This window comes from Pseudophryne corroboree, chromosome 6 (assembly GCF_028390025.1).
Source record: "Pseudophryne corroboree isolate aPseCor3 chromosome 6, aPseCor3.hap2, whole genome shotgun sequence".
In the NCBI taxonomy this organism is placed as follows: domain Eukaryota; kingdom Metazoa; phylum Chordata; class Amphibia; order Anura; family Myobatrachidae; genus Pseudophryne; species Pseudophryne corroboree.
In genome coordinates this window covers 326,053,037-326,078,268 of record NC_086449.1, presented here as the reverse complement: position 1 = coordinate 326,078,268, position 25,232 = coordinate 326,053,037, and the positions used below count along the sequence as shown (strand labels likewise).

The window sequence follows — 25,232 nt, the reverse complement described above, 5'->3', positions numbered from 1 at the left end:
GCATCTCTCATATATAAGACTGAGTCTTTTATATGGTCTATGGTTAACAGGATCGTGTCTCTGTCTAATGTGTCAATATTTTCTGACCGTTTATCTGACCACGCAGCGGCAGCACTGCACATCCAAGCTGACGCAATAGCTGGCCTAAGTATAATGCCTGTGTGTGTATATACAGACTTCAGGATCGCCTCCTGCTTTCTATCAGCAGGTTCCTTGAGGGCGGCCGTATCCGGAGACGGTAGTGCCACCTTTTTAGACAAACGTGTGAGCGCTTTATCCACTCTAGGGGGTGTTTCCCAACGTGACCTATCCTCTGGCGGGAAAGGGAACGCCATTAGTACCTTCTTAGGAATTACCAATTTTTTATCAGGGAAAGCCCACGCTTCTTCACACACTTCATTTAATTAATCTGATGGGGGAAAAACTACGGGTAGTTTTTTCTCTCCAAACATAATACCCTTTTTAGTGGTACCAGTAGTTATATCAGAAATGTTTAACACCTCTTTCATTGCCTCAATCATACAGTGAATGGCCTTAGTGGGCATCAGGTTTGACTCATCGTCGTCGACACTGGTGTCCGTATCCGTGTCGACATCTGGGTCTGCTTGAGGTAGCGGGCGTTTTAGAGCCCCTGACGACCCATGCGACGCCTGGGCAGGCACGAGCTGAGAAGTCGGCTGTCCCACATTTGGCATGTTGTCGATTTTCTTATATAAGGAGTCTATACGTGCACTCATTACTTTCCATAAGCCCATCCACTCAGGTGTCTGCCCCGCAGGGGGTGACATCCCTTCTAAAGGCATCTGCTCCGCCTCCACATCATTATCCTCAAACATGTCGACACAGCCGTACCGACACACCGCACACACAAGGAATGCTCCGAATGAGGACAGGACCCACAAAAGCCCTTTGGGGGGACAGAGTGAGAGTATGCCAGCACACACCAGAGTGCTATATAATGCAGGGACTAACTAAGTTATGTCCCCTATAGCTGCTTTTTATATTATATATGTATTGCGCCCAAATTTAGTGCCCCCCCCCTCTCTGTTTTTACCCTGTTCTGAAGTGTAGACTGCAGGGGAGAGCCAGGGAGCTTCCTTCCAGCGGATCTGTGAAGGAGAAATGGCGCCAGTGTGTCTGAGGGAGATAGCTCCGCCCCTTTTCCGCGGCCTATTCTCCCGCTTTTTCCTGGATTCTGGCAGGGGAATTTACCACATATATAGCCTCTAGGGCTATATATTGTGGTGTTTTTGCCAGCCAAGGTGTTTTTATTGCAGCTCAGGGCGCCCCCCCCCCCCCCCAAGCGCCCTGCACCCTCAGTGACCGGAGTGTGAAGTGTGCATGAGGAGCAATAGCGCACAGCTGCAGTGCGCTACCTTGGTGAAGACTGATGTCTTCTGCCGCCGATTTTCCGGACCTCTTCTTGCTCTGTAAGGGGGACGGCGGCGCGGCTCCGGGACCGAACACCAAGGACTGGGCCTGCGGTCGATCCCTCTGGAGCTAATGGTGTCCAGTAGCCTAAGAAGCCCAATCCGGCTGCAAGCAGGCGAGTTCGCTTCTTCTCCCCTTAGTCCCTCGCTGCAGTGAGCCTGTTGCCAGCAGGTCTCACTGAAAATAAAAAACCTAAAATTATACTTTCTTTCTAAGGGCTCAGGAGAGCCCCTAGTGTGCATCCAACCTCGGCCGGGCACGAAATCTAACTGAGGCTTGGAGGAGGGTCATGGTGGGAGGAGCCAGTGCACACCAGGTAGTCCTAAATCTTTCTAGAGTGCCCAGCCTCCTTCGGAGCCCGCTATTCCCCATGGTCCTTTACGGAGTTCCCAGCATCCACTAGGACGTCAGAGAAATAGTATTTGCGCCTAAATTTAGTGACCCCCTCTCTTTTTTACCCTATTGAGCCTGGAAACTGCAGGGGAGAGCCTGGGGAGCGTCCTTCCAGCGGAGCTGTGAGGAAATGGCGCCAGTGTGCTGAGGGAGATAGCCCCGCCCCCTTCAAGGCGGACTTCTCCCGCTTTTTTTATGGATATATGGCAGGGGATTTTACACATATATAGTCTTAATGACTATATTATGTGTATTTTTTGCCAATGTAAGGTAATCTTATTGCAGCCCAGGGCGCCCCCCCCCAGCGCCCTGCACCCATCAGTGACCGGAGTGTGAGGTGTGCATGGGGAGCAATGGCGCACAGCTGCAGTGCTGTGCGCTACCTTAATGAAGACCGGAGTCTTCAGCCGCCGATTTCCTGGACGTTCTTCTTGCTTCTGGCTCTGCAAGGGGGACGGCGGCGCGGCTCCGGGACCGGACGACCGAGGCTGGGCCTGTGTTCAATCCCTCTGGAGCTAATGGTGGTCCAGTAGCCTAGAAGCCCAAGCTAGTTGCAAGCAGGTAGGTTCGCTTCTCTCCCCTAAGTCCCTCGTAGCAGTGAGTCTGTTGCCAGCAGATCTCACTGAAAATAAAAAACCTAAATATACTTTTTCTAGAAGCTCAGGAGAGCCCCTAGTGTGCATCCAGCTCGAGCCGGGCACAGATTCTTACTGAGGTCTGGAGGAGGGGCATAGAGGGAGGAGCCAGTGCACACCAGGTAGTCCTAATTCTTTCTTAGAGTGCCCTTCGGAGCCCGCTATTCCCCATGGTCCTTACGGAGTTCCCAGCATCCACTAGGACGTCGGAGAAATAATCATTAAGATGATCTGCTATTAAATTATCTCCTTCAACAAGACTCCCAGTGTTCGTCTTTAGTTTTATAATTCCGCCTTTTGTTTTTCTCCTTTCGCTTATATACCTAAAAAAAGTTTTGCCTCCTTTACCCACTGACTGGGCCATTTTCTCCTCAGCTTGTGCCTTTGCACATCTGATTACCTTCTTAGTCTCCTTCTGTCTAACAAGATATATCTCTTTGTCTTCCTTGTTTTGTGTCTGCTTATATTTCCTAAAAGCCATCTTTTTTGCTCACAATATTTGCTACTTCTTTTGCAAACCACACTGGCTTCCTTTTCCGTGTGTTTTTCCTAACCGTTTTGATGCAAAGGTCTGTTGCCTTCAATATTGCACATTTTAATGTTTCCCACCTCTCCTGCACTGCTTCCAAGTTCCTCCACTCTGCCAAAGAATCGCTTACACATTTTCCCATCCCTACAAAATCAGCCTTCCTAAAATCCACACCCTTATCACTAGTGCCAAGCTTAGCCGGGTCACAGAGTAAGTACAAGCAGGCAGGCAGTGCACATGGCTCCTAGTGGACCAGTCTGTACCCCATGGTACTAAATGGATTCCCAGTATCCCCTAGGACGCAAGAGAAACATACTTTAGCCAGTTTGGCCTTAGAATCTGCAAGCAGATGGGCCTCCCATAAGGCTTGCAAAGTGTTTCCCACAGACAGTTCAGTTATCCGTTATATTGTCTATTTATCGGAGCTATTCAATTGTCACTCAGTTCAGACACCCATTAACCGTGGTGGTCACATCTAAATCCAGAGGTGATTAGCTGAAATGTGCGAGAAGTCTGTAGTTTGGGTGCCCAAACAGCACGTGTCCATTAGCTTTACATGGCTAAACACTAATTGGGCACGATAATTAAGGGGTGCCCAAAACAATGAAATTGTAACAATGGGCACCCATTCATTATGACGCTTTAACAATTGAATTGTCCTCTTAGAGCATGTACAAAGGTTTGGTTACGGCTCAGTTAGTTATGGAAAAGGAGATTCTAAATTGGATAACTTTAGAACCAAATCACAGGAGGAGTCTGAGCTACACTAATAACACAAAACTCATGATAGGAGACTGGCATTTGTGGCTCAAGGTGTCTAGTCTGCTCTGTATGAGCTGCTCAGAAAGAGCATGCCAAGGAGTTTAACAGTGTATGCCCCCTTTTATATAGTCTAAAGACAGCTAGAGACATACTAGAAGGCCAAGTATGGTATCAGATTACACTGGCAGCTCCTCACAAGAGATAGCAATTAGGGTCCTGCTGTAGGCCACCTTGCAGAGAATGCCTTTATCCCCTCTGTCGCAGGAGATTAGTCGGTCTGTTGACTGCTGCAGTAACGGACTTGTCTGTACACAAAGCTGGTGCGCACAGGTCTGTTGCCTGTGGTTGAAGTGAAGTATTACTTTCTGGCGCTAAAGAGGAGGACAGGTGAAGACAGCTGCAAGGTGCCTATTAGCACCTACACATCTGCCAGGCTGCTTAACTTGCATAATGGGGTTATCTGTACAGTGAAAAGTAGATCTGAAAGTTTAAAGAAAACAAAACCCACACCACAAGGTTGTCTTAAGCATCACAACACTCCCTACTCCTGGGGAGTACAGTTAGTAGTTCTTTGCCTTAACTAAAGAATTGTACCTCCTTGCAGCGCATTCTGCGACTTGACATTTTGAAGTAGTGCTCACTTAGTCCATCCTGGCTTAACAAATCTTGAGTGCAGGCTTGAAGAAGAGCACGGACTGATTTTTCAGACTCAAACACCAAATACACATATCCTGCAACAAAAAAAGCCACCAGATAAAAACCTTGATGGAAAAAGACAACTGGCAATTCTACTTACTACTAACTATGGCCTAATAAAGTTATTGCAGGCATAATTACCAAAGCCATGTAAGTTACATTAAGAATCAACACCACAGCCACCTCAAGGGTGTGTTGGAAGAGCTACCAATGTTTTATATTTTGACAGCGTCATACAACTTAACTGGAAACTGGATAGTGTAAACATGGGCAATGTTGGGTACACTAGCTAGTAGATAAAGATCAATGGGGTGCCAGAGTACCTATAGACTCCCATTATAAAAATAACTTCCCACCCCTCCTTGGCATTAGACCCCTAGTGGTCTTAAATCCTATAAGTATTGACCCCACACATACCCCCTTAGTAGTAAAAATAAAAATTCATCCAGTTTCATTTAACAGCCTCCCTCATGTTAAAAGTCTCTTGTTGCACCCCCCCCCCTACCCTGTGACCAGTTTATCTTTTTAAATTTTATTGTACACCTCCCCCAGCATGCTCTTTATTTTATCCCTCCCCCACTGCTACTAGTTAAATCCCCTCAGTAGTTTAACCCCCTTCCCCACATGCAGAGTGCAGCGGACTGCAGCCTATCCAGGATGCAGGGAGCCAGAGGAGACGTGTTCTGCACTTGTGTAGAACGGAGCTCCCAAGCTACACTCTGAATAAACAGCAGGACAGCAGATAGCATGTGATGAGACCTGGCCAGTTTACATACCCCAGGCTTCACATGCGATGTGACCAGGCAAGTGGTTAAAGAGGTTGGTCTAAAACTTAATTTCTTGGTGGCTTCAGACTATATACAAATCTAAGTTAAATAGTGGTGTACAAACCACACATTGTTTAATTCCCCACAAGCCAAGACGATGCGCAAGCTTGCAGATGATTAATGTGCACAATAAGTGTCTAACAAAAATTGTTAGACACTCAAAGGCTGCATACACTATTGACCAACAACTGAAATAGAATAATGCAAGAATAAAATGTTAACGTTTCTGAAAGAGGTGGAAACTAAAGCAGAGACACTGTTCAAAGGGCAACACATTCTTGGGGAATATTTTCATCATGTGTTATATTTAAAGCTACTTAGAAACATGCAGTATCCCATCACCGAGTGATCAAATTATGTTATCCCATGAAACAGCAGGCCACCAGTGCACCACCAAGAAGTGCTGAAATAAAAAAGGTTTATTCCTACCATTCTGGCATTACCTTTAGGCATATTACCTTTAGGAGGGCAACGGGGATGCTTCCCATCCTTACCAGGCCATTCAACATTCAGACCACCAAACACACGGAATGTGTTGATCAGTCCAGCTGTAAAGCAAACAACCAAACATCAAAGTCTTAATAAGTTGAAGTTTGAGAACACTGGAAATCTTCAGTACTTCGCTAAGGGAAAAATGGCAAAACGCAGTTTTTGCCACCTGTATTTGGGGATGGGGAAGCAGTAGCTACATTTGTTTGAGTGCACTTACTCTCAGTGATATCCCAGGGAACGCCACCAAGAAACACCTTGCAGGAATAAACTGGATTCTTGTAGTTGCGAGGAGGCAGTTGACCACTCCATGTACAAGTTGCTTCATTTACAGCTAGAGGGAAGGGTGAATGAGGAAAATTTGCGTAAATTCTATATGGAAAGTGTAATCACACTAGTTATAACCCAATTACACATCTACAGCTTATTACATTTTTAGAACACCCAAGAAAACCATTCTAAGTTTTTCAAATGTACAGCTAGGAAAAGGACATTTGAACATGCCAGTTTGCCAAGACCGGAACAGGAGTTTTATTTTTAGTTGGAAGCTAACTAAAAAGGTCCATACACACTGGGCGTTTTTGCCCAGCATGCATAGCGATGATCACTGACATCGCTGGGCTGAAAAGTGCTCAGTCCATACACACTGAGCACGCTCGCTCCCCCCCCCCACCAATGTCAGCAGGGGTGAGCGGCTTTCCATAGCAGGACGCTATGGAAAGCCGCTCACCCCACCGTTCATCTACAGTAGATGAACTGTGGCCGCCAGCGATAAAGCGGGAACGCGAATCAGTGCTCATCGTTCGGGCATACACACTGGGAGGCTTTGAGCTGAAAGCAGCTCAAAACACCAAAAATTGAGCAGCTTTCAGCTCAAAATCGCCCAGTGTGTATGGGCCTTAAGTCTATTACTCCAGAATGTGCAACTGCGTGTTCATAATGTTCCTTACTTGCTGGCCTAAAGCCAATAGCAGAATAATCGGCAGAAACACAAGTATTACCTGCTGCCTGTCTGTGCAGCCGGGCCTCCCTTTCAATGCTGAATGGATCTTCGGCAGATTCCAGAAGATCCCATGAGGGCCAGACAGATGTGCCAGGCCATCTCTTAGTTAGCCCCATAGGGGAACCTGTTGCTGCTGCAAGAGCAGCATGGTCTGTGTCCAACCTTGAGCCAATACCAAACTTTAAGGGGTCACGGGAAACTCCACTACCCAAAGGGAGGAATGGTAGAGGAGGAGAAATGCGTAGACTGGACTAGAAAAGGGATGAAAAAAAAAAAAAGTTACATTTTACAGCAAAGATCACCAACACAGCACCTAGAAACTAGTGCCTCTATAGTTGCTGCTGCCCGTCTCAAATGCCATACTCATGAATACATGGAAACCTTAATTCTACAATGTACTTTTGCCCAACTGCCCCCTACCAACTGTACATCAATAAGTTACTCTTACAATCAAGTCTGAAAGGTGGTCCGAGCCAGAGCTGAATCCACTTGTATCTGAATCCGAGGGGCTGCTGGAGCGGGAGTCTAAAATGGAGCGGCTGTCCAAACGTGAGCCACGCAGCATCGGAGAGGGGTATTTTTCTACCAAATCTGAGCCAATGGGATCCAGAGGCAAAAAGCCCAGAGGCGGATGTTTTCCTAAAGGGTTGTTAAGCAGGTTGAAAACTAGAGAGAAAAAAAAACAAAAAAAAAAAAACAAGTTACTCCTAACCATTGAACGAGAATGTCCCTGCAGTCTCAGAGGACTGATAAGCAGCTATACATTTTTAATGCTTTATATTGAGGAATATTGCTGTACACTTTACAGACAAGCTCCTTCATATGAAACTGTACACCAGATTGAAGGTTTCAAGTACTCCAAGCTGAGCTTCCAGTGATGGGAAATGCTCATGTAGTTACAGATCAGTAAATAAAAAACATGAGTAGTTGATCACACAGATGTCTACATCCAGCGGCAACTAGTAAAGACAAAAACCAGCCTTAGCGGCACATTCCTACACTAAGAACACAACACCTCTAGCCACTGTGAATGACTTTATATTCTTAAATAATTTCAACACTAAAACAGAGCCTTTAAGTGTGGCATAACAAGCAATCTGATGCCAAATGTGGTTGTAGTGTCCACTTACTGAGCAACATCAGGAGACCCCTATGCGACCAGAACTGCAGCTCACTCCCCTGCAGAATTTATTTTGGGAACTGGCAGACAGTCTAGACCAAGGACGGGGTGCATTCCGCTGAATCACTGTTTTAATGCAGGGATTAGATCCAGAACACATCCTCCTGTATTAACAGCATCCCTGGTACATAGCCAGAACATTTGCAAGCTTGGGTAGAGCAATTAAACATGGACAAAATTTATTTTCTTAAGGGCTACAGATTGAGAAAAAAAAAAAAATATGGCTCTCTCCATATGCAAGCTACAGTACGTTTCACTTCTGGAGGACCAGGCAGTAAGTTTCTATTCATTATATACTGTAATTTCTTAGCATTCCTATCCTCTCCTAGCAAGCACCAAGGAGTTGTATATAAGCTTCAACAGATTCATGATCATATGTAAATCTAATTTGTATCCTGGAAACTCTGCCTAATCTGGGAAATGTACGTACTCGGTCATAAAGTGAAGCCATGAAAAAACATGGCATTTGCCTGCCTTTCGTGTTGGCTTCCATCCATTTCCATTACATACAAGAATTCAGGAAAATTGTTAGGCCCAGATTCATCATTCGAGAGACAGAGAGACAGAGAGACAGAGAGACAGAGAGACAGAGAGACAGAGAGACAGAGAGACAGAGAGACAGAGAGACAGAGAGACAGAGAGACAGAGAGACAGAGAGACAGAGAGACAGAGAGACAGAGAGACAGAGAGACAGAGAGACAGAGAGACAGAGAGACAGAGAGACAGAGAGACAGAGAGACAGAGAGACAGAGAGACAGAGAGACAGAGAGACAGAGAGACAGAGAGACAGAGAGACAGAGAGACAGAGAGACATTGCAGTGATGACTTACCAACCGCCTGCCATTTTTTTTTTTTTTTTAAACACTCCCTATATCGTGGCAGTTAGGAGTTGGTTGGCACTTTATCACCGTGCAATTTTTCGCACTAGAGCTGGGCATATACTATACGATTTTCTGCCAGATCTTCCAAATCTGGTTGGTTGGAATGAAAATCTGGTAATGGATGAGAACAATTGACAGTCAACCATTTGCTACCAAATGTAAAATACATAAATATTGTTCAAACATGGATTTAACCAATTTGTATGAGTAGTTAATTTTACATCGTTTGGGAGCAAATGGTTTGTCAACTGCTCAGTTACCAGATTCATACAAACCAACTAGAAATGGCATTATCTGCCAGATAATTGTATAGTGTATGCCCAGTTTAAAGCTTGAGCCTTCATTTTGGGAGGAAAACCATTTAAATACAAGTTTAGCGATACTAATGACATCCTTAAAGATATAGGGAGATATTCAATTAGCCACTGTAATTTATTGCAGCTAATTGACCACCCCAGGGGAAATTCATTCATCCTGGATGCTAGCAGTTATCAGGGATTTTGTGGTTTTGTTTATGAAAGCTCAAAGATCTGGGAACTTATCCCGGATGCTATGTGTTTTTGGCCGAATAGAAAAAATTTGTTTGAGAACAAAACAAAAACAAATATATAAATAATATGAGGGAACAAGCTGTAGGTATTCAGTAGTTAGTCCTTTATCTTTGAATCTCCTGTATGGGAATCAACAGGATCTTGCCAAACACAAGAATTAAATGAGCATGACATGCAAACAGTTAGTTTGCAGGTATATGGCATTGACCAGATCTTTGTCTCCATTTAGAGCGAATACATCTTGCTCCTGTCAGTGGCCTGCCATGTTTCATCATGTTACAGACCACACTTTGGTCAGATGGGCAGGTTTGCCAGCAGCCAAGTATGGCTACACTTAATCTGTCAAATCAGTCTATAATATAAAAATAGGATTTTAATTACCTACCAGTAAATCCTTTTCTCATAGTCCATAAGGCAGGCATGTCCAAACTGCAGCCCTCCAGCTGTTGTGAAACTACATATCCCAGCATGCCCTGACAGTTTTGCAGTCAGTGAATGCTAAAGCTGTGTCAGGGCATGCTGGGATGTGTAGTCTCAACAGCTGGAGGGCCACAGTTTGGACATACCTGGCATAAGGTATATTGGGGAATCTAGTATAATGGGGTATAGACTGGGTCCAAAGGAGCTGGTGCACTTTAAATTTCTTCACTGGGTGTGCTGGCTCCTCCACTCTATGCCCCCTCCCACAGGCCGTTATAGGTTAAAAAAAAAAAAAAAAAAAAGTGCCCGAAAGAGAAATGACATATGTGAGAAGGAACATAAAGTGGCGAGATTTAACACCAGCACACCACGATCATAACCAGCAACTGCTGGTAACAACAGCAACAAAGGCAGGTGCCCAATATCCTTTATGGACTACGAGAAAATAAGATTTTAAACCTACCGGTAAATCTTTTTCTCCTAGTCTGTAGAGGATGCTGGGGAAACCGTAAGGACCATGGGGATAGATGGGCTCCGCAGGAGACATGGGCACTTTAAGAAAGCCTTTAGGTTTGGGTGTGCACTGGCTCCTCCCTCTATGCCCCTCTCCTCCAGACCTCAGTTAGAGAAACTGTGCCCAGAGGAGACGGACAGTACGAGGAAAGGATTATTGTTAATCCAAGGGCAAGATTCATACCAGCCACATCAATCACACCATATAACTTGTGTATCTGTTTACCAGTTAACAGTATGAAAAAACAACGTAGCATCAGTCCAACCTGAAGAAACTATAACATAACCCTTATGTAAGCAAAACTATATACAAGTCTCGTAGAAGTAGTCCGCACCTCTACAGACTACGAGAAAAGATTTACCGGTAGGTTTAAAATCTTATTTTCTCTAACGTCCTAGAGGATGCTGGGGACTCCGTAAGGACCATGGGGATTATACCAAAGCTCCCAAACGGACGGGAGAGTGCAGATGACTCTGCAGCACCGAATGAGCAAACCTTAGGTCCTCCTCAGCCAGGGTCTCAAACTTATAGAACTTTGCAAAGGTGTTTGAACCCGACCAAGTAGCAGCTCGGCACAGTTGTAGTGCAGAGACCCCTCGGGCAGCCGCCCAAGACGAGCCCACCTTCCTAGCGGAATGGGTCTTGACCGATTTTGGTAACTGCAATCCAGCCGTAGAATGCGCCTGCTGAATCATGTTACAGATCCAGCGAGCAATAGTCTGCTTCGAAGCAGGGGCGCCAACCTTGTTGGCTGCATACAGGACAAACAGTGCTTCTGTTTTCCTGACTCTAGCCGTTCTGGCCACATACATTTTCAAAGCCCTGACTACATCAAGGGACTCTGAATCCTCAAAATCTCGTGTAGCCACAGGCACCACAATAGGTTGGTTCATATAAAAAGATGACACCACCTTAGGCAAAAATTGAGGACGGGTCCGCAATTCCGCCCTATCCATATGGAAAACCAGATAGGGGCTTTTATGAGACAAAGCCGCCAATTCAGACACTCACCTAGCCAAAGCCAAGGCTAATAACATGACCACCTTCCAAGTGAGATTTTAACTCCGTTTGCAGTGGTTCAAACCAGTGCGACTTAAGGAAACTCAACACCACGTTAAGGTCCCAAGGTGCCACTGGAGGTATAAAAGGAGGCTGAATATGCAGCACTCCCTTCACAAAAGTCTGTACTTCTGGGAGAGAAGCCAATTCTTTTTGAAAGAAAATGGATAAGGCCAAAATCTGAACCTTAATGGAACCTAATTTTAGGCCCAAATTCACTCCAGTCTGTAGGAAGTGAAGGAAACGGCCCAGATGGAATTCTTCCGTAGGAGCATTCCTGGCCTCACACCAAGAAACATATTTTCGCCATATCCGGTGATGTTTCGCTGTCACGTCTTTCCTAGCCTTTATCAGAGTAGGAATGACCTCATCCGGAATTTCCTTTTCCGCTAGGATCCGGCGTTCAACCGCCATGCCGTCAAACGCAGCCGCGGTAAGTCTTGGAACAGACATGGCCCCTGTTGTAACAGGTCCTGTCTTAGAGGAAGAGGCCACGGATCTTCTGTGAGCATTTCCAGCAGATCCGGATACCAGGCCCTTCGTGGCCAATCTGGAACAATGAGAATTGTCTGTACTCTTATTATTCTCAACACCTTGGGTATGAGAGGAAGAGGAGAAAACACAGACCGACTGGAACACCCACGGTGTCACTAGGGAGTCTACTGCTACCACCTGAGGGTCTTTTGATTTGGTGCAATACCTCTGTAGCTTTTTGTTGAGGTGGGACGCCATCATGTCTATCTGGGGCAGTCCCCACTGACTTGCAATCTGTGAGAAGACTTCCCGATGACGCAGGTCGTGTCTGCTGAGGAAGTCTGCTTCCCAGTTGTCCACTCCTGGAATGAACACTGCTGACCGTGTGCTTACATGATTTTCCGCCCAGCGAAGAATCCTGGTGGCTTCCGCCATTGCCACTCTGCTCCTTGTGCCGCCTTGGCGGTTTACATGAGCCACTGCGGTGATGTCTGACTGGATCAGAACTGGTTGGTCGCGAAGTAAGTTCTCCGCTTGACGTAGGGCGTTGTATATGGCCCTCAGTTCCAGGATGTTGATGTGAAGACAAGTCTCTTGACTTGTCCAAAGTCCTTGGAAGTTTCTTCCCTGTGTGACTGCTCCCCACCCTCTGAGGCTCGCATCCGTGGTCATCAGGATCCAATCCTGAATGCCGAACCTGCGGCCTTCCAAAAAGGTGAGCACTCTGCAGCCACCACAGGAGAGATACCCTGGCCCTGGGGGACAGGGTGATCAGCTGATGAATTTGTAGATGTGACCAGGACCACTTGTCCAATAGGTCCCATTGGAAAGTCCTTGCATGGAACCTGCCGAAGGGAAAGGCTTCGTATGTTACCACCATCTTTCCCAGGACTTGAGTGCAATGATGCACAGACACTTGTTTTGGCTTCAATAGGTTCTTGACTAGAGTCATGAGTTCCTGAGCTTTTTCTATCGGAAGAAAAACCCTTTTCTGGTCTGTGTACAGAATCATGTCCAAGAAGGTCAGACGAGTCGTAGGAACCAGCTGTGACTTCGGGATATTGAGAATCCAGCCGTGTTGCTGTAACACCTTCAATGAAAGTGACACGCTGTTCAGTAACTTCTCTCGTGATCTCGCTTTTATGAGGAGATCGTCCAAGTATGGGATAATTGTGACACCCTGCTTGCGCAGGAGCACCATCATTTCCGCCATTACCTTGGTGAAAATCCTTGGGGCCGTGGAAAGCACAAACTGTGAAATTGGTAATGACAATCCTGTACCACAAATCTCAGGTACGCCTGGTGAGGTGGATAAATGGGGACATGAAGGTATGCATACTTTATGTCCAGAGATACCATAAAATCCCCCCCTTCCAGGCTGGCGATGACTGCTCTGAGCGATTCCATCTTGAACTTGAACCGTTTTAAGTATAGGTTCAGGGATTTTAAATTCAATATGGGTCTGACCGAACCGTCCGGTTTCGGAACTACAAACAGGGTTGAGTAGTATCCCTTCCCTCTCTGAAGCAGGGGAACTTCGACCACCACTTGTTGAAGAAGTCGGTAGAGCAGATTTGAAAAACCGGCGAGGAGGCACCTTCGAATTCCAGCTTGTATCCCTGAGAAAATTTCTATTGCCCAGGGATCCACCTGTGAGTGAACCCAGATGTGGCTGAAAATCGAAGACGTGCCCCCACTGGGGCGGACTCCCTCAGCGGAGCCCCAGCGTCATGCGGTGGATTTTGCAGAGGCCGGGGAGGACTTCTGTTCCTGGGAACTAGCTGTGCAGCTTTTTACCTCTGCCCTTACCTCTGGCAAGAAAGGACAAATCGACGTACTCTTTTGCTTTTATTTGAACGAAAGGACTGCATTTGATAATGTGGCGCTTTCTTAGGTTGTGAGGGAACATAAGGCAAAAAATATAGGATTTTGGTACTTACCAGGTAAATCCTTTTCTTTGAATCCATAGGGGGCACTGGAGTACTCTTGGGATATGGACGTGCGTAGCAGGAAAGGCACATTTAAATAGTTAAATGTGTAACCCTCCTCTTCCCTCCTCCATACTCCCAGGATCCTCAGTGTTTCTTACTGGGCCGAATAGGAGCGACAGAGAGGTGAACAATGGAGAATTACATATAACATTATAATATAACGGTCAACACTAAAGTTGACACCTAACAAAACGAACTAGAAAGTTGACACGATAATAGAAAATCTCTATAACATCAGAATTAGATGGTTATAACGTGTTACCATAAGGTTTCTTGAACGTACCACAAGCTAGTGCAAAACTGCTCTGGGTGGGCGTCCAGTGCCCCCTATGGATTCAAAGAAAAGGATTTACCTGGTAAGTACCAAAATCCTATTTTCTTTTTCATCCACTAGGGGTCACTGGAGTACTCTTGGGACGTACCAAAGTATCCCCCCATGGGCGGGAGAGCTGTTTGGCACCTGTAACACTAGACGGGCAAAGCTAGAAGCTGATGTCGCCAATGTATCAAACTTGTAAAAGCGCACAACCTGTGCACTGATGACCCTGTAGCCGTACGGTATCGTAGAAGCTCCACGACTTGCTACCGATGAAGTTCCCACAGAACCTGTGGAGTAAACTGAACTGATGTAGGCTGTTGTAGCCTAGCATAAAGATAAGTCTGACGTATGGTCAGCTTACTCCATCTGGCCAAGGTCTGCTTGGAAGCTGTCAAACACATCTTGTCTTCCTCTTAGAGAAACAACAATGCCTGCGTCGTAAGAACTGTTGGTTGTTCGGCTTACATAAACGCGTAGTGCGCGTACCACATTGAAAGTAGGTGGAGTTCCTGTACGTTCAGATAATACCTGAACTACAATTGGAAGATACTAACTAAAGGTAAGAAAAACGGAAGTTGCCAAAATTCCGCACTAGAATCATTCAATCTTAAAGACGGCGGCTTGCAAAACAAGGTACCGAATTGTGAAACACTCCTTGCTGAAGCTACGGCTACTGTTTCCTAAGGTAGAAATTCAACAATCCCGTGTTGTAAAGGTTCATAATTAGAACTGTGCGAAATTTTAACCACAGATTGAAATTTCATGGCGCTGTAGGCGGTGTAAATGGAGGAACAATACCTTGCAGAAAAGAGTAAACTGTTGGCAAAAACCAAAAACTTGTGAAAGTAACTGACCAGGCAGAGACCTGCATCTTAAGTTAGGTAAATGTAGTCCTCCATCTAACCTAGTATTTAACAGCAAAAGACGAGAACCCTGAAGGAAGTCTGCCACTTCTGAACTTCACACCAGCCTATACAAGCTTGCCAAATACTGACAATGAGCTGCTGTAACTGGTTTTCTAGAGCTTAACATGGGTGGCAATACAGATTTTGAAATGCCCTCTTGACTTGAGAGACGGTTTTCACCGCCACCCTGTCCAACAGGTTAAAAGAACTGACCCTGTTGTATTTGGTCTGGCCATAGCGCAGCGACCCTAGCTGGGCTGAGAGTAAACCGCGGAAAACCAAAACCCCGCTTGTAAAGCCCATAAGGTACCACTAGCATGACTGGTGTGGACTATCGTTTGATCCGCATTCTCCAGCAAAGAATCGGTTTAAACAGTGGAACAGATACCCGTATTTGCCACGCTATGGTTAGATCATCCACTGGCAGTGCCTTTGGATTGTTTTATGTGAACATCTATTGAGTGTTTGATGATGTTGTCGAGAAGCCATTAGATCTAGTTGTTTGATGTTGTCGAGAAGCTATTAGATCTAGTTGTGGGTAACTGCACCTCTGGACTAATATCTACAACATCTTTGAGTTTATGGCCATCCCTGTGGATGAAAATCCTGAAGAACGAAAAAAAAAATTTATTTGAGTAGTCGACTTCTGGAATGAAACTCTGCCGACAATGTCACATGAGGCTCGTCACAAATTAGGGTGCAAACCTTTCTGCAGCTTGTGTGGTGATTTATGCAACTGCCATCGCGATGCTGACTGGACCTGAATCACCTGAGACTGGAGCATGTGAACTTCCTGTCACCGTGTATTGTACATTGACTTGAGTTCTAGGACATTTATGGTCAGTAATCCTTCCAGGTGTGAAAGACTAAGTAGGATTACCAGCCCCCCAAACTCTGAGACTTGCGTCCGGCAACTGAATTAGATAAGTCCAGACTCGGACCAATCTCCCCGCGGTGAGATAGCTTATGTAGTGCAACGAGAATAGATACACTCTGGCCCTTAGATATAAGTGCACTATTTACCGTATCGGCAGCCAAATGTCTGATCACTGTGCGAGAAGAAGAATTGTAAGAGTTAGTAAATGCCACTTACGAAGTAGAGTACTTGTAAAGACGGCCCTATGTTCCCTAACAGTCACATGCACAAGTGCACCAAGACTTCCTGTGGATGGAGTCTAAATGTACTAGAGAACTAATACTCTGTGCTATTTGTTTCTTAGGGATTGAATTCTTCGACACTAAACCCGGCTAGATATGGAAAGTTGTCAATGCAAACTTGCTGTACTAACACATTGTACGTTAGTAATGTATTTTGAAGGAGCAGTTGTTGAGCCGGAGCTTTGATGAGCAGGTCATCCAAGTACAGAACCATTATCACTACCCGGGATCTGAGAACAACGATTATCACAGACATCACCCTTGTGATTACCCAAGGCGCTGTGAGAGGCCAAACAGTAGTGTTTGAAAGTAATAACGGTTTTGTTGTCCTGCAACCGTTTAATTAGGCCTGACGTAGTGGCTAAAAAGTGAATGCGTAAGTACACATCCTTGAGCTTCAGTGAGAATCCGATGTCTGAGGTTGTAACCTGCAATCACTGACCGCATGAATTCCATCTTAAATAAGTAGTAAGGACGTACTGATTGAGCCTCTTTAGGATCAATATGGATTATGACCGAGCCGTCCGGCTGTGGTACTACAAAAAGAGAGTAATAACCTTGAATGTACAAGAGACTGAGCCTCGGTCTACAGAACTGCCTTTGTGTCCTCTGACACAGCGAGGCTTATTATGAATCTTGTTTTGACCAACCACTGCAAAGGTGGTAGACCATGGAACTCTGTCTTGACGACCAAATTTTGCATCCACCGATCTGTGGATTCCCGTAATAACGGCCAAATAATAAATGGGTGCCGAACTCCGTATCGAACCCGGTTCTTCAAGCATAGCAGGCGGCCGCTGTTCTAGTTAGGCCACAGCCGTCCAGAAAACAAAATTTGTTCACACAAAAGAAGAAACGAGACAATTAACAGCGCGCCATGCCATCGGCCTGTCAGCAATCCTGTCCGAACGTCAGTTAGTGGTTTATTGAAAACCACGTCCTCAGCCACGTTGTAGTGAGTTGTAGAACTGCCTCGAAAGTGTAGCGTAAGAACTGGTGTAGCAATGGCCGTAAACAGACCTTCACGCCGAAGCGTGAGAACTTAATGTTCCTAATTAGGAGTAAATAACATAGTGTGTAGGCCAAGTCTACGTCAACAACAAGCTTGACGCCGACCTCCGAGAACTAACCTGGCTGACATGTATAGCAGTCATGTGTAATTCCTCAGCTGATCATAAGTGTTCTGAGTCTAGATGTGGCTACCAACAACGTTGCCTATGCCACTATAACGGCGGTAACCCAAACCCCAACTAAAGCATATACATTGCCTTTAGCAGAGCATGAATGTCCACTCTGACGGGTTAGTAAGAGTAGAAAAATATGGAACGCTTCACGAATTTGCGTGTCATCCTTGCGCAGAGGCCATGCTAATCTTCTCTGTATCGTTCCAATTTTAGTATATGTGCTGCCAAAGCGAGCACTTTGAGGTGGGCATAGAAAAGCTTGACACCAAGAAATGCTGTCATAGACTCTGGTATAAAGCTTAATAGAATTATCACACTGAAAAACCCAGACCAGCACAGATTCTCGCTGTGTTCTAACCAATAAAAACGCCAGGATTGAAAAAGGTTCAATACTGTCCTTAAAATTCAGCACCTTGCGCTGGGCTGCTGAGGTTATGACTGGCTGGCTAGGAATATTCACTATGACTCGTGGTGATAAGTATAAGGTCTGGCATTTAATTATCTGACTGCAACACAGCTGAACTGTTAGCATGCGACCCCTGAAGGTTACTGTTTATGTATTAATTATTTATATAGCGCACACACCTTTCGCCGCGCTCTACAGGGAACCTTTACCTTAGATGTAGCCACCAAAATAGGATCAGGGTAGATGCAGACTGGTATTCTCTTATGTTCGTAAAATGTGCATAACCTCGAAGAGTATTGCAGCCGACACACTAATCTGTGAGCAAATACCTAACACCACCCCGGCTCCTCTAGTGGGGAAGTGTTGTAGGACTGTCTAAACTTCCGGGACAAAGAAACAGGAAGTTTAAGATAAAATGGTGGCCAGCCATGTGCTTACACCATATCTCAAGCATAAGAGAAAGAAGAAAAAAATTACATTACCGTAATGTTAATCACAACAGATCCTGTATATATTGCATACATTATATATTACAACAGATATACGCAATATATCCTATGCATATATGCCATATATACGCAATATATCCTATGCATATATGCTATATTACATTAAAAAGTACATGTAATAAACTCTCTCTATCTCATAACGAGATTCTGCTGAGTATAATCCTCCCCCCTTGTTTCCTGCAATCTCCCCCTGTGCAGTGCTCCCTCCCTGGTTACAGCTAGCAGGGAGCCGGAGAGCAGTGGGGAACGGAACAGAAGCCCAGCAGCGGCAGCCTAGCTGTCCGCGGCTGGGCTGAGAAATTGGCCAGCGGGAGCGCACTGATCAGTGTGCGACCGCTATATATAGAACGGCGTCTGGCCTGCCTAGGCGGCCAGCGGGGTTTCACTGGCGGCCAGCGGGCTGAGCATTGGCGGTCCGTGACCTCGGGCGCCAGCGCGGTTGTGGAAGGATCTGCATCTGCAGGGATTAGGGAGCGGGCGGCCAGCGGGTATCGAGCGGGCGGCCAGCGGGTATCGAGCGGGCGGCCAGCGGGTATCGAGCGCCTCCAAAGACCACGCTCCCTGCACCTGTGTGCTTGCTGGGAGCGTGCGGTACCCACTGACCTTGCGGTAGCTGTAGAAGCTACCGTATGCATCACTCTCCTGGCGGCAGCAGCGCTGGAAGCGCCCGTTAGAAAAATCTACTCCTCTAAAATCTCCTCCACCCAGCGTCTGGAGTCTCATGTGGAGGAGATGGCTGCTCAATCCCGGACCCTCACTTCTCTGTAAGTGGGGAAGGGATGGTATGCTGCCTGGCTGACACGGCCGTGCTGTTGCTACAAGCGCTCACGTGTCAGCAGCGGCTAGAGGGAGTGCAATTCCAGACCCACACTTTTTAGTAAGTGGGGAAGGATTGACTGTAGAAAAATAAATAAAAAAGTAAAATCAAAAATCGGGCTCGTGAGCCCATGATGTGCTTCCCTGAGGCACATAAAAACACTGGGGATCCTGGGAGTATGGAGGAGGGAAGAGGAGGGTTACACATTTAAATATTTAAACGTGCCTTTCCTGCTACGCACGTCCATATCCCAAGAGTACTCCAGAGACCCCTAGTGGATAAAAAAGAAAATTTGATTTACCTGCCGTAGCTGTGGAGACCAGGTCCGAAAGACCTTCCCCAAACAATTCCTGACCCTTGTAAGGTAAGACCTCCATGTCTTTTTGAGTCGGCATCACCTGTCCACTGCTGGGTCCAGAGGACTCGTCTAGCAGAAATTGACATAGCGTTTATTCTGGAACCCAGTAAACTAATATATATGAGAGATGCTCGTAGAAACAAGACAGCATCCTTTATATGGCCTAAAGTCAATAAAATGGTATCCTTACCTAGGGTCTCAATTTCCGCTGATAAGGAATCTGTCCATGCTGCTACAGCGCTACAAACCCATGCAGATGCAATTACCGGTCTGAGTAATGTACCAGAATGTGTGTAAATGGATTTCAAGGTAACTTCCTGCTTGCGGTCAGCAGGATCCTTGAGGGTAGCTGTATATTAGGATAGCAGCGCAATCTTTTTTGACAAGCGTGTCAACGCTTTGTCCAACTTAAAGGAGGATTCCCACCGTATCCTGTCCGTTGGCGGGAAAGGTTACGCCATAAGAATCCTTTTGGGAATCTGCAGTTTTTTGTCTGGAGATTCCCATGCTTTTTCACATAATTCGTTTAACTCATGTGAGGAGGAAAAAGTTACCTCAGGCTTCTTACCCTTATACATGTGTACCCTCGTGTCAGGGACAAGGGGTTCCTCTGTGATATGCAACACTTCTTTTATTGCACTAATCATATATCGAATACATTTAGCCACTTTTGGCTGTAATTTTGCATCAACGTAGTTGACACTGGAGTCCGAATCTGTGCCGGTATCTGTGTCTCCTATCTGGGATAGTGGGCGCTTCTGAGACCCTGAAGGTCCCTGCGATATAGGGACAGACATGGGTTCACTCCCCGACTGTTCCTTAGCTTCAGCTTTGTCTAATCTTTTGTGCAATAAGTTCACACTAGCACTTAAAACATTCCACATATCCATCCAGTCAGGTGTCGGCACCGCCGACTGAGACCTCACATTTATATGCTCCCCCTCCTCCCTAGGTGAGACTTCTACCTCAGACATGTCGACACACGCGTACCAACACCACACAGAGGGAACCTCTTATCTGAAGATTGTCTCTCCAAAGGGCCTAGTGGGGAAACTGAGTATGCCAGCACACACCCCAGCGCTATATGACTCTGGGAAAAAAACAAAAAAACACTAAATGTTTATCCAGTAGCGCTGTTTATACTTTATATCCGCCAAATTTGTGCCCCCCCGCCCCCCCCTCTTAAAACCCCTCTATCACAGTGTATTAGCAGGGGAGAGTCTGGGGAGCTTCCTCTCAGCGCTGTGCTGTGGAGAAAAATGGCGCTGTGAGTGCTGAGGGAGAAGCCCCACCCCCTCGGCGGCAGGCTTCTGTCCCGCTCAAAATTCCTGAAAACTGGCGGGGGCTCTGTTATATACATGTACAGTGCCCATCTGTACATGTATATACTTATTTTGCCAATGGAGAGGTTTTATTGCTGCCCAGGGCGCCCCCCCTGCGCCCTTACAGTGACTGCGGTGTGTGAGGTGTATGGGAGCAATGGCGCACAGCTTTACTGCTGTGCGTTACCTCAGTGAAGATCATGAAGTCTGCCGCCTCTGAAGTCTTTTCTTCTCATACTCACCCGGCTTCTATCTTCCGGCTCTGCGAGGACGGCGGCGCGGCTCTGGGACGGACAGCGAGGGTGAGACCTGCGTACCAATCACTCTGGAGCTAATGGTGTCCAGTAGCCTAAGAAAGCCTTGAAACTCACAGAAGTAGGTCTGTTTCTCTCTCCTCAGTCCCTCGATGCAGGGAGTCTGTTGCCAGCAGGCTCCCTGAAAATAAAAAACCTAACAAATATACTTTCTGACAGGAAGCTCAGGAGAGCTCCCTGTAGTGCACCCATCTCCTCTGGGCACAGTATCAAACTGAGGTCTGGAGGAGGGGCATAGAGGGAGGAGCCAGTGCACACCCAGACCTAAAGTCTCTTAAAGTGCCCATGTCTCCTGCGGAGCCCGTCTATCCCCATGGTCCTTACAGAGTCCCCAGCATCCTCTAGGACGTTAGAGAAAAGGATTTACTGGTAGGTAATTAAAATCCTATTTTCTCTAGCATCCATAAAGGATACTGGAGAGTCTAATAAGATGGGGACATCCCAAAGCTTCCAGAACGTGCCGACACTGCTGCAGCACCGCCTGCCCAAACTGGGTATCCTCTTTGGACAGGGTATCAAAATTGTAGAACTTCAAAAGATGATTTTCCTCGACCAGGTAGCAGCTCGGCATAGTTGCAAGGCCGAGACTCCATGGGCAGCCACCCAGGAAGAGCCCACTGATCTTGTAGAGTGGGCCTTCAGAGACTTAGGAACATGTAAGGATGCCGACACATAGGTCTGTTGGATAGTAAGTCTAATTCAACGAGCAAATGGACTGATTCGAAGGACAATTTTCTGTGCATCATAAAGCACAAAGGAATCAGTCTCTGATCTGTTCAGCTTTTCAAGGCACGCACAGCATCCAATGCCTCCAGAGGAGCAGAAGTGCCAGAACTGGACGGAACCACAATAGGTTTATTCAGATGAAACACAGATGACCTTCAGCAGGAACTGCTGCCTAGTCCCGAGCTCCAATCTGTCCTCATAAAAGACCAAGTAGGGACTTTTACATAAGGCCCCCAATTCTGAGACACGTCGAGCAAAAGCCAGTGCCAGTAATATCAGTCTTCCACATGAGGTACTTATCTTCTACCATCATCAGAGGTTCAAACCAGGAAGACTGTAGAAATTCCAACACCACATTCAAATCCCACGGTGCCATAGGTGTCACAAAAGGAGGTTGTATGTGGAGTACCCCCTGCAAGGTGGTCAACTTCTGGAAGAAAATGGAGAGCTGAAATCTGGACCTTAATGGAACCCAGACTTAAGCCTTTATCCACACCAGCCTGCAGGAAACGCAAGTGTCCCAAGTGGAACTCCGCAGGTGGATACATGCGTTCCTCGCACCAAGAGACATCTTCTCCAGATATGATAGTGTTGACGTCACAGGCTTCCTGGCCTGAACCATGGTAGCAATAAACCTTTTTTGGAAAAACCCTTGAGAGCTAGGACGTTCCGCTCAACCTCCATGCCGTCAAACAACGTTGCCTTAAGTCCGGGTAGACAAACGGTCCTTGATGACAATCTCTACTGAGAGGTAGAGGCCAAGGATCTTCGACGGACATGTCCAGAAGATCCGCGTACCACACTCTGAGGCGATCAGAATTGCCTGGACTCCCGATGCACTTGGAGCACCCTTGGGAGCAACGGAATCAGAGGAAACCAGTAGACCAGCCGGTAAGACCAAGGCAACGTCCGTGCATCAACTGCCCTCGCCTGAGGGCCCCTGGTCCGTGATCAATACCAGTGAAGCTTCTTGCTGAGACGAGAAGCCATCATGTGTATCTGCTGGCAGCCCCACGATTGGATGATCTGTTGGAACACCTGATGGTTGAGACCCCAACTCCCGAGTGGAGATCGTGATTACTTAAAAAGTCAGCTTCCCAGTTGTCCACACCCAGAATGAAGATAGCAGACACTGTTCTTGCATTTCTTTACACCCAGGAGGCGTATTTGACACATCTCGCATGCAGGCTCTGCTTTTTGTCCCTCCTTGCCGATTGATGTACGCTGTGGCATTGTTCCGACTGTACTTTGCGTGATTCTTGACCAAAAGGAGAAGCCTGAAGCAGAGCATTGCAGATCGCCCAAAGTTCCTGAATGTTAATCGGAAGGAGGGCTTCGTGGGCTGACCACCTGCCCTGGAGCTGCACCCCTTGGGTGGCAGCTCCTCATCCTCTCAGACTCATCCATTGTGAGGAGGATCCAATCCCGAATCCCTAAACTCCGGCCTTCCAGGAGGAGGAGGATTCCAGCCACCACAGGAGGGAAATCCTGGCCTGAGGCAACAGCCGTATCATCCGGTGCATCTGAAGATGTGATCCAGACCATTTGCTCAGGAGATCCAGCTGAAAAGCCCTGGCATGGAACCTCCCATATTGGATCACCTTGTATGAGACAACCATCTTTCCCAACAATCTTATGCAAAGATGGATGGACACTTGAGTAGGTTGGAGTACCATGCAAACCATCTCCTGAAGTGTTCTCACCTTGTCCTCTGGTAGGAACACCTTCTGGGCCACAGTATCCAGCAACATCCCCAAGAACAGGAGCCGTTGAGTCGGCTCCAGGTGGGACTTCTCTAAGTTGAGGATCCACCCATGGCATGACAGAAGTTGGGTAGTGCGGTTGATATGGAGCAACAAAAGCTCCCTGGATCTTGCTTTGATCAGAATATCGTCCATGTAAGGGATAATATTGACTCCCTGGACCCGAGCTGGAACATAATCTCCGCCATCACCTTTGTGAACACCCTCAGATCTGTGGACAGGCCGACGGGCATTGACTGGAATTGGTAAAGATCGTCCAGAAGGGCAAACCTAAGATACGCCTGATGAGGTGGCCAAATAGGAATATGGAGGTAGGCGTCCTTGATATCCAAGGAAACCATGAATTTGTTCTTCCATGCCTGCAATCAATGTTCGCAAGGATTCCATTTTGAACACCTTCAGGTAAGGATTCAAGGACTTTCGATTCAAAATGAGCCTTACCAAACCGTCCGGTTTCGGAACCACAAACAGGTTGTGGTATTGGTACTTGAACAATGACGTGGGATTGGACCAACTTTAGGATGGCCTGTTGCAGCGTAACCTGCATATCATCCAAATCTGGTAAGCTTGATTTGAAAAAAATAAAGAGAATTTTAATTGCCTGCTGGTAAATCCTTTTCTCGTAGCCCATAGAGGATACTGGGGTCCACATTAGTACCATGGGTTATAGAGTGGTCCACTGGGAGCCTTGGCCACTTTAAGAAATCAAGTGTGCACTGGCTCCTCCCTCTATGCCCCTCTTACCAGTCTCCGTCTAGAAACTGTGCTTGAGGAGATGGACATATCCTGAGAGAAGTATTCAGAAAGGCTAGTGGTGAGATTTGAACCAGCACACACAAACAAGAAAACCATGTTAACCTTAACAGGAACAGCAACAGCTAATCCCACAACAATACCTTAACCAAGTAACTCTGCAGGAAACACGAAGCACTGGGCGGGCACCCAGCATCCTCTACGGACTACGAGAAAAAGGATTTACCGGTAGGCAATTCAAATCCTATTTTCTTACACCCTAGAGGAAACTGGGGTCCACATTAGCACCATGGGGATGTACCAAAGCTCCCAAACCAGGTGGGAGAGTGCCGAGGTTCTTGCAGAACTGACTGACCAAACTGAAGGTCCTCAGAGGTCAAGGTATCGAACTTTTAGAACTTAGCAAGTATGATCAAACCAGACCAAGTAGCTGCTCGGCAGAGTTGTAAAGCCGAGACACCCCGGGCAGCCGCCCAGGAAGAACCCACCGACTGAGTAGAGTGGGCATGAGAACCAGCAAGCCTGCCTTAGAGTAAGCATGATGGATAGTCAGCATGATCCAGCAAGCAATAGACTGGTTAGAAGCAGGACACCCAATTTTCTTGGGATCATAAAGCACAAACAGCGAGCCCGTTTTTCTGTGACAAGCCGTCCGTTTAAAAATCTGTCAAAGTCCTCACAACATCCACGGACTTTGAAGTAGAAGAGGTATCAGCAAGCACCGGGGCCAAAATTGGCTGGTTGATATGAAACGCAGACACCACCTTTGGAAGAAATTGCTGATGAGTTCAGCTCTATCGTCATGAAAAATCAATTCCAAAACACGCCGTGCCGAAGCCAATAGTGGGACGGTCTTCCATGTA

General features: G+C 46.6%; 1 protein-coding gene and 1 non-coding gene across 5 annotated transcripts in view; both read right to left on the bottom strand.

The window, feature by feature from the left end:
- Positions 1–25,232, bottom strand: part of CPEB1 (cytoplasmic polyadenylation element binding protein 1) — a 277,604-nt gene that overhangs the window by 84,940 nt on the left and 167,432 nt on the right. For 3 of the 4 annotated variants that reach the window (XM_063926337.1, XM_063926334.1, XM_063926336.1), the window contains exons 4-8: positions 7,214–7,431; positions 6,764–7,016; positions 5,983–6,096; positions 5,717–5,821; positions 4,345–4,481 (exon numbers count right to left, since the gene is read on the bottom strand). In XM_063926337.1, coding sequence (XP_063782407.1) covers positions 4,345–4,481; positions 5,717–5,821; positions 5,983–6,096; positions 6,764–7,016; positions 7,214–7,431 — 827 coding nt within the window. The remainder of the gene's footprint in view (positions 1–4,344; positions 4,482–5,716; positions 5,822–5,982; positions 6,097–6,763; positions 7,017–7,213; positions 7,432–25,232) is intronic. The other variant, XM_063926335.1, reaches the window with a different exon arrangement.
- On the bottom strand, positions 17,532–17,638 carry LOC134938798 (U6 spliceosomal RNA). Its single transcript, XR_010181263.1, has one exon. It is a non-coding gene; the product is annotated as a U6 spliceosomal RNA (small nuclear RNA).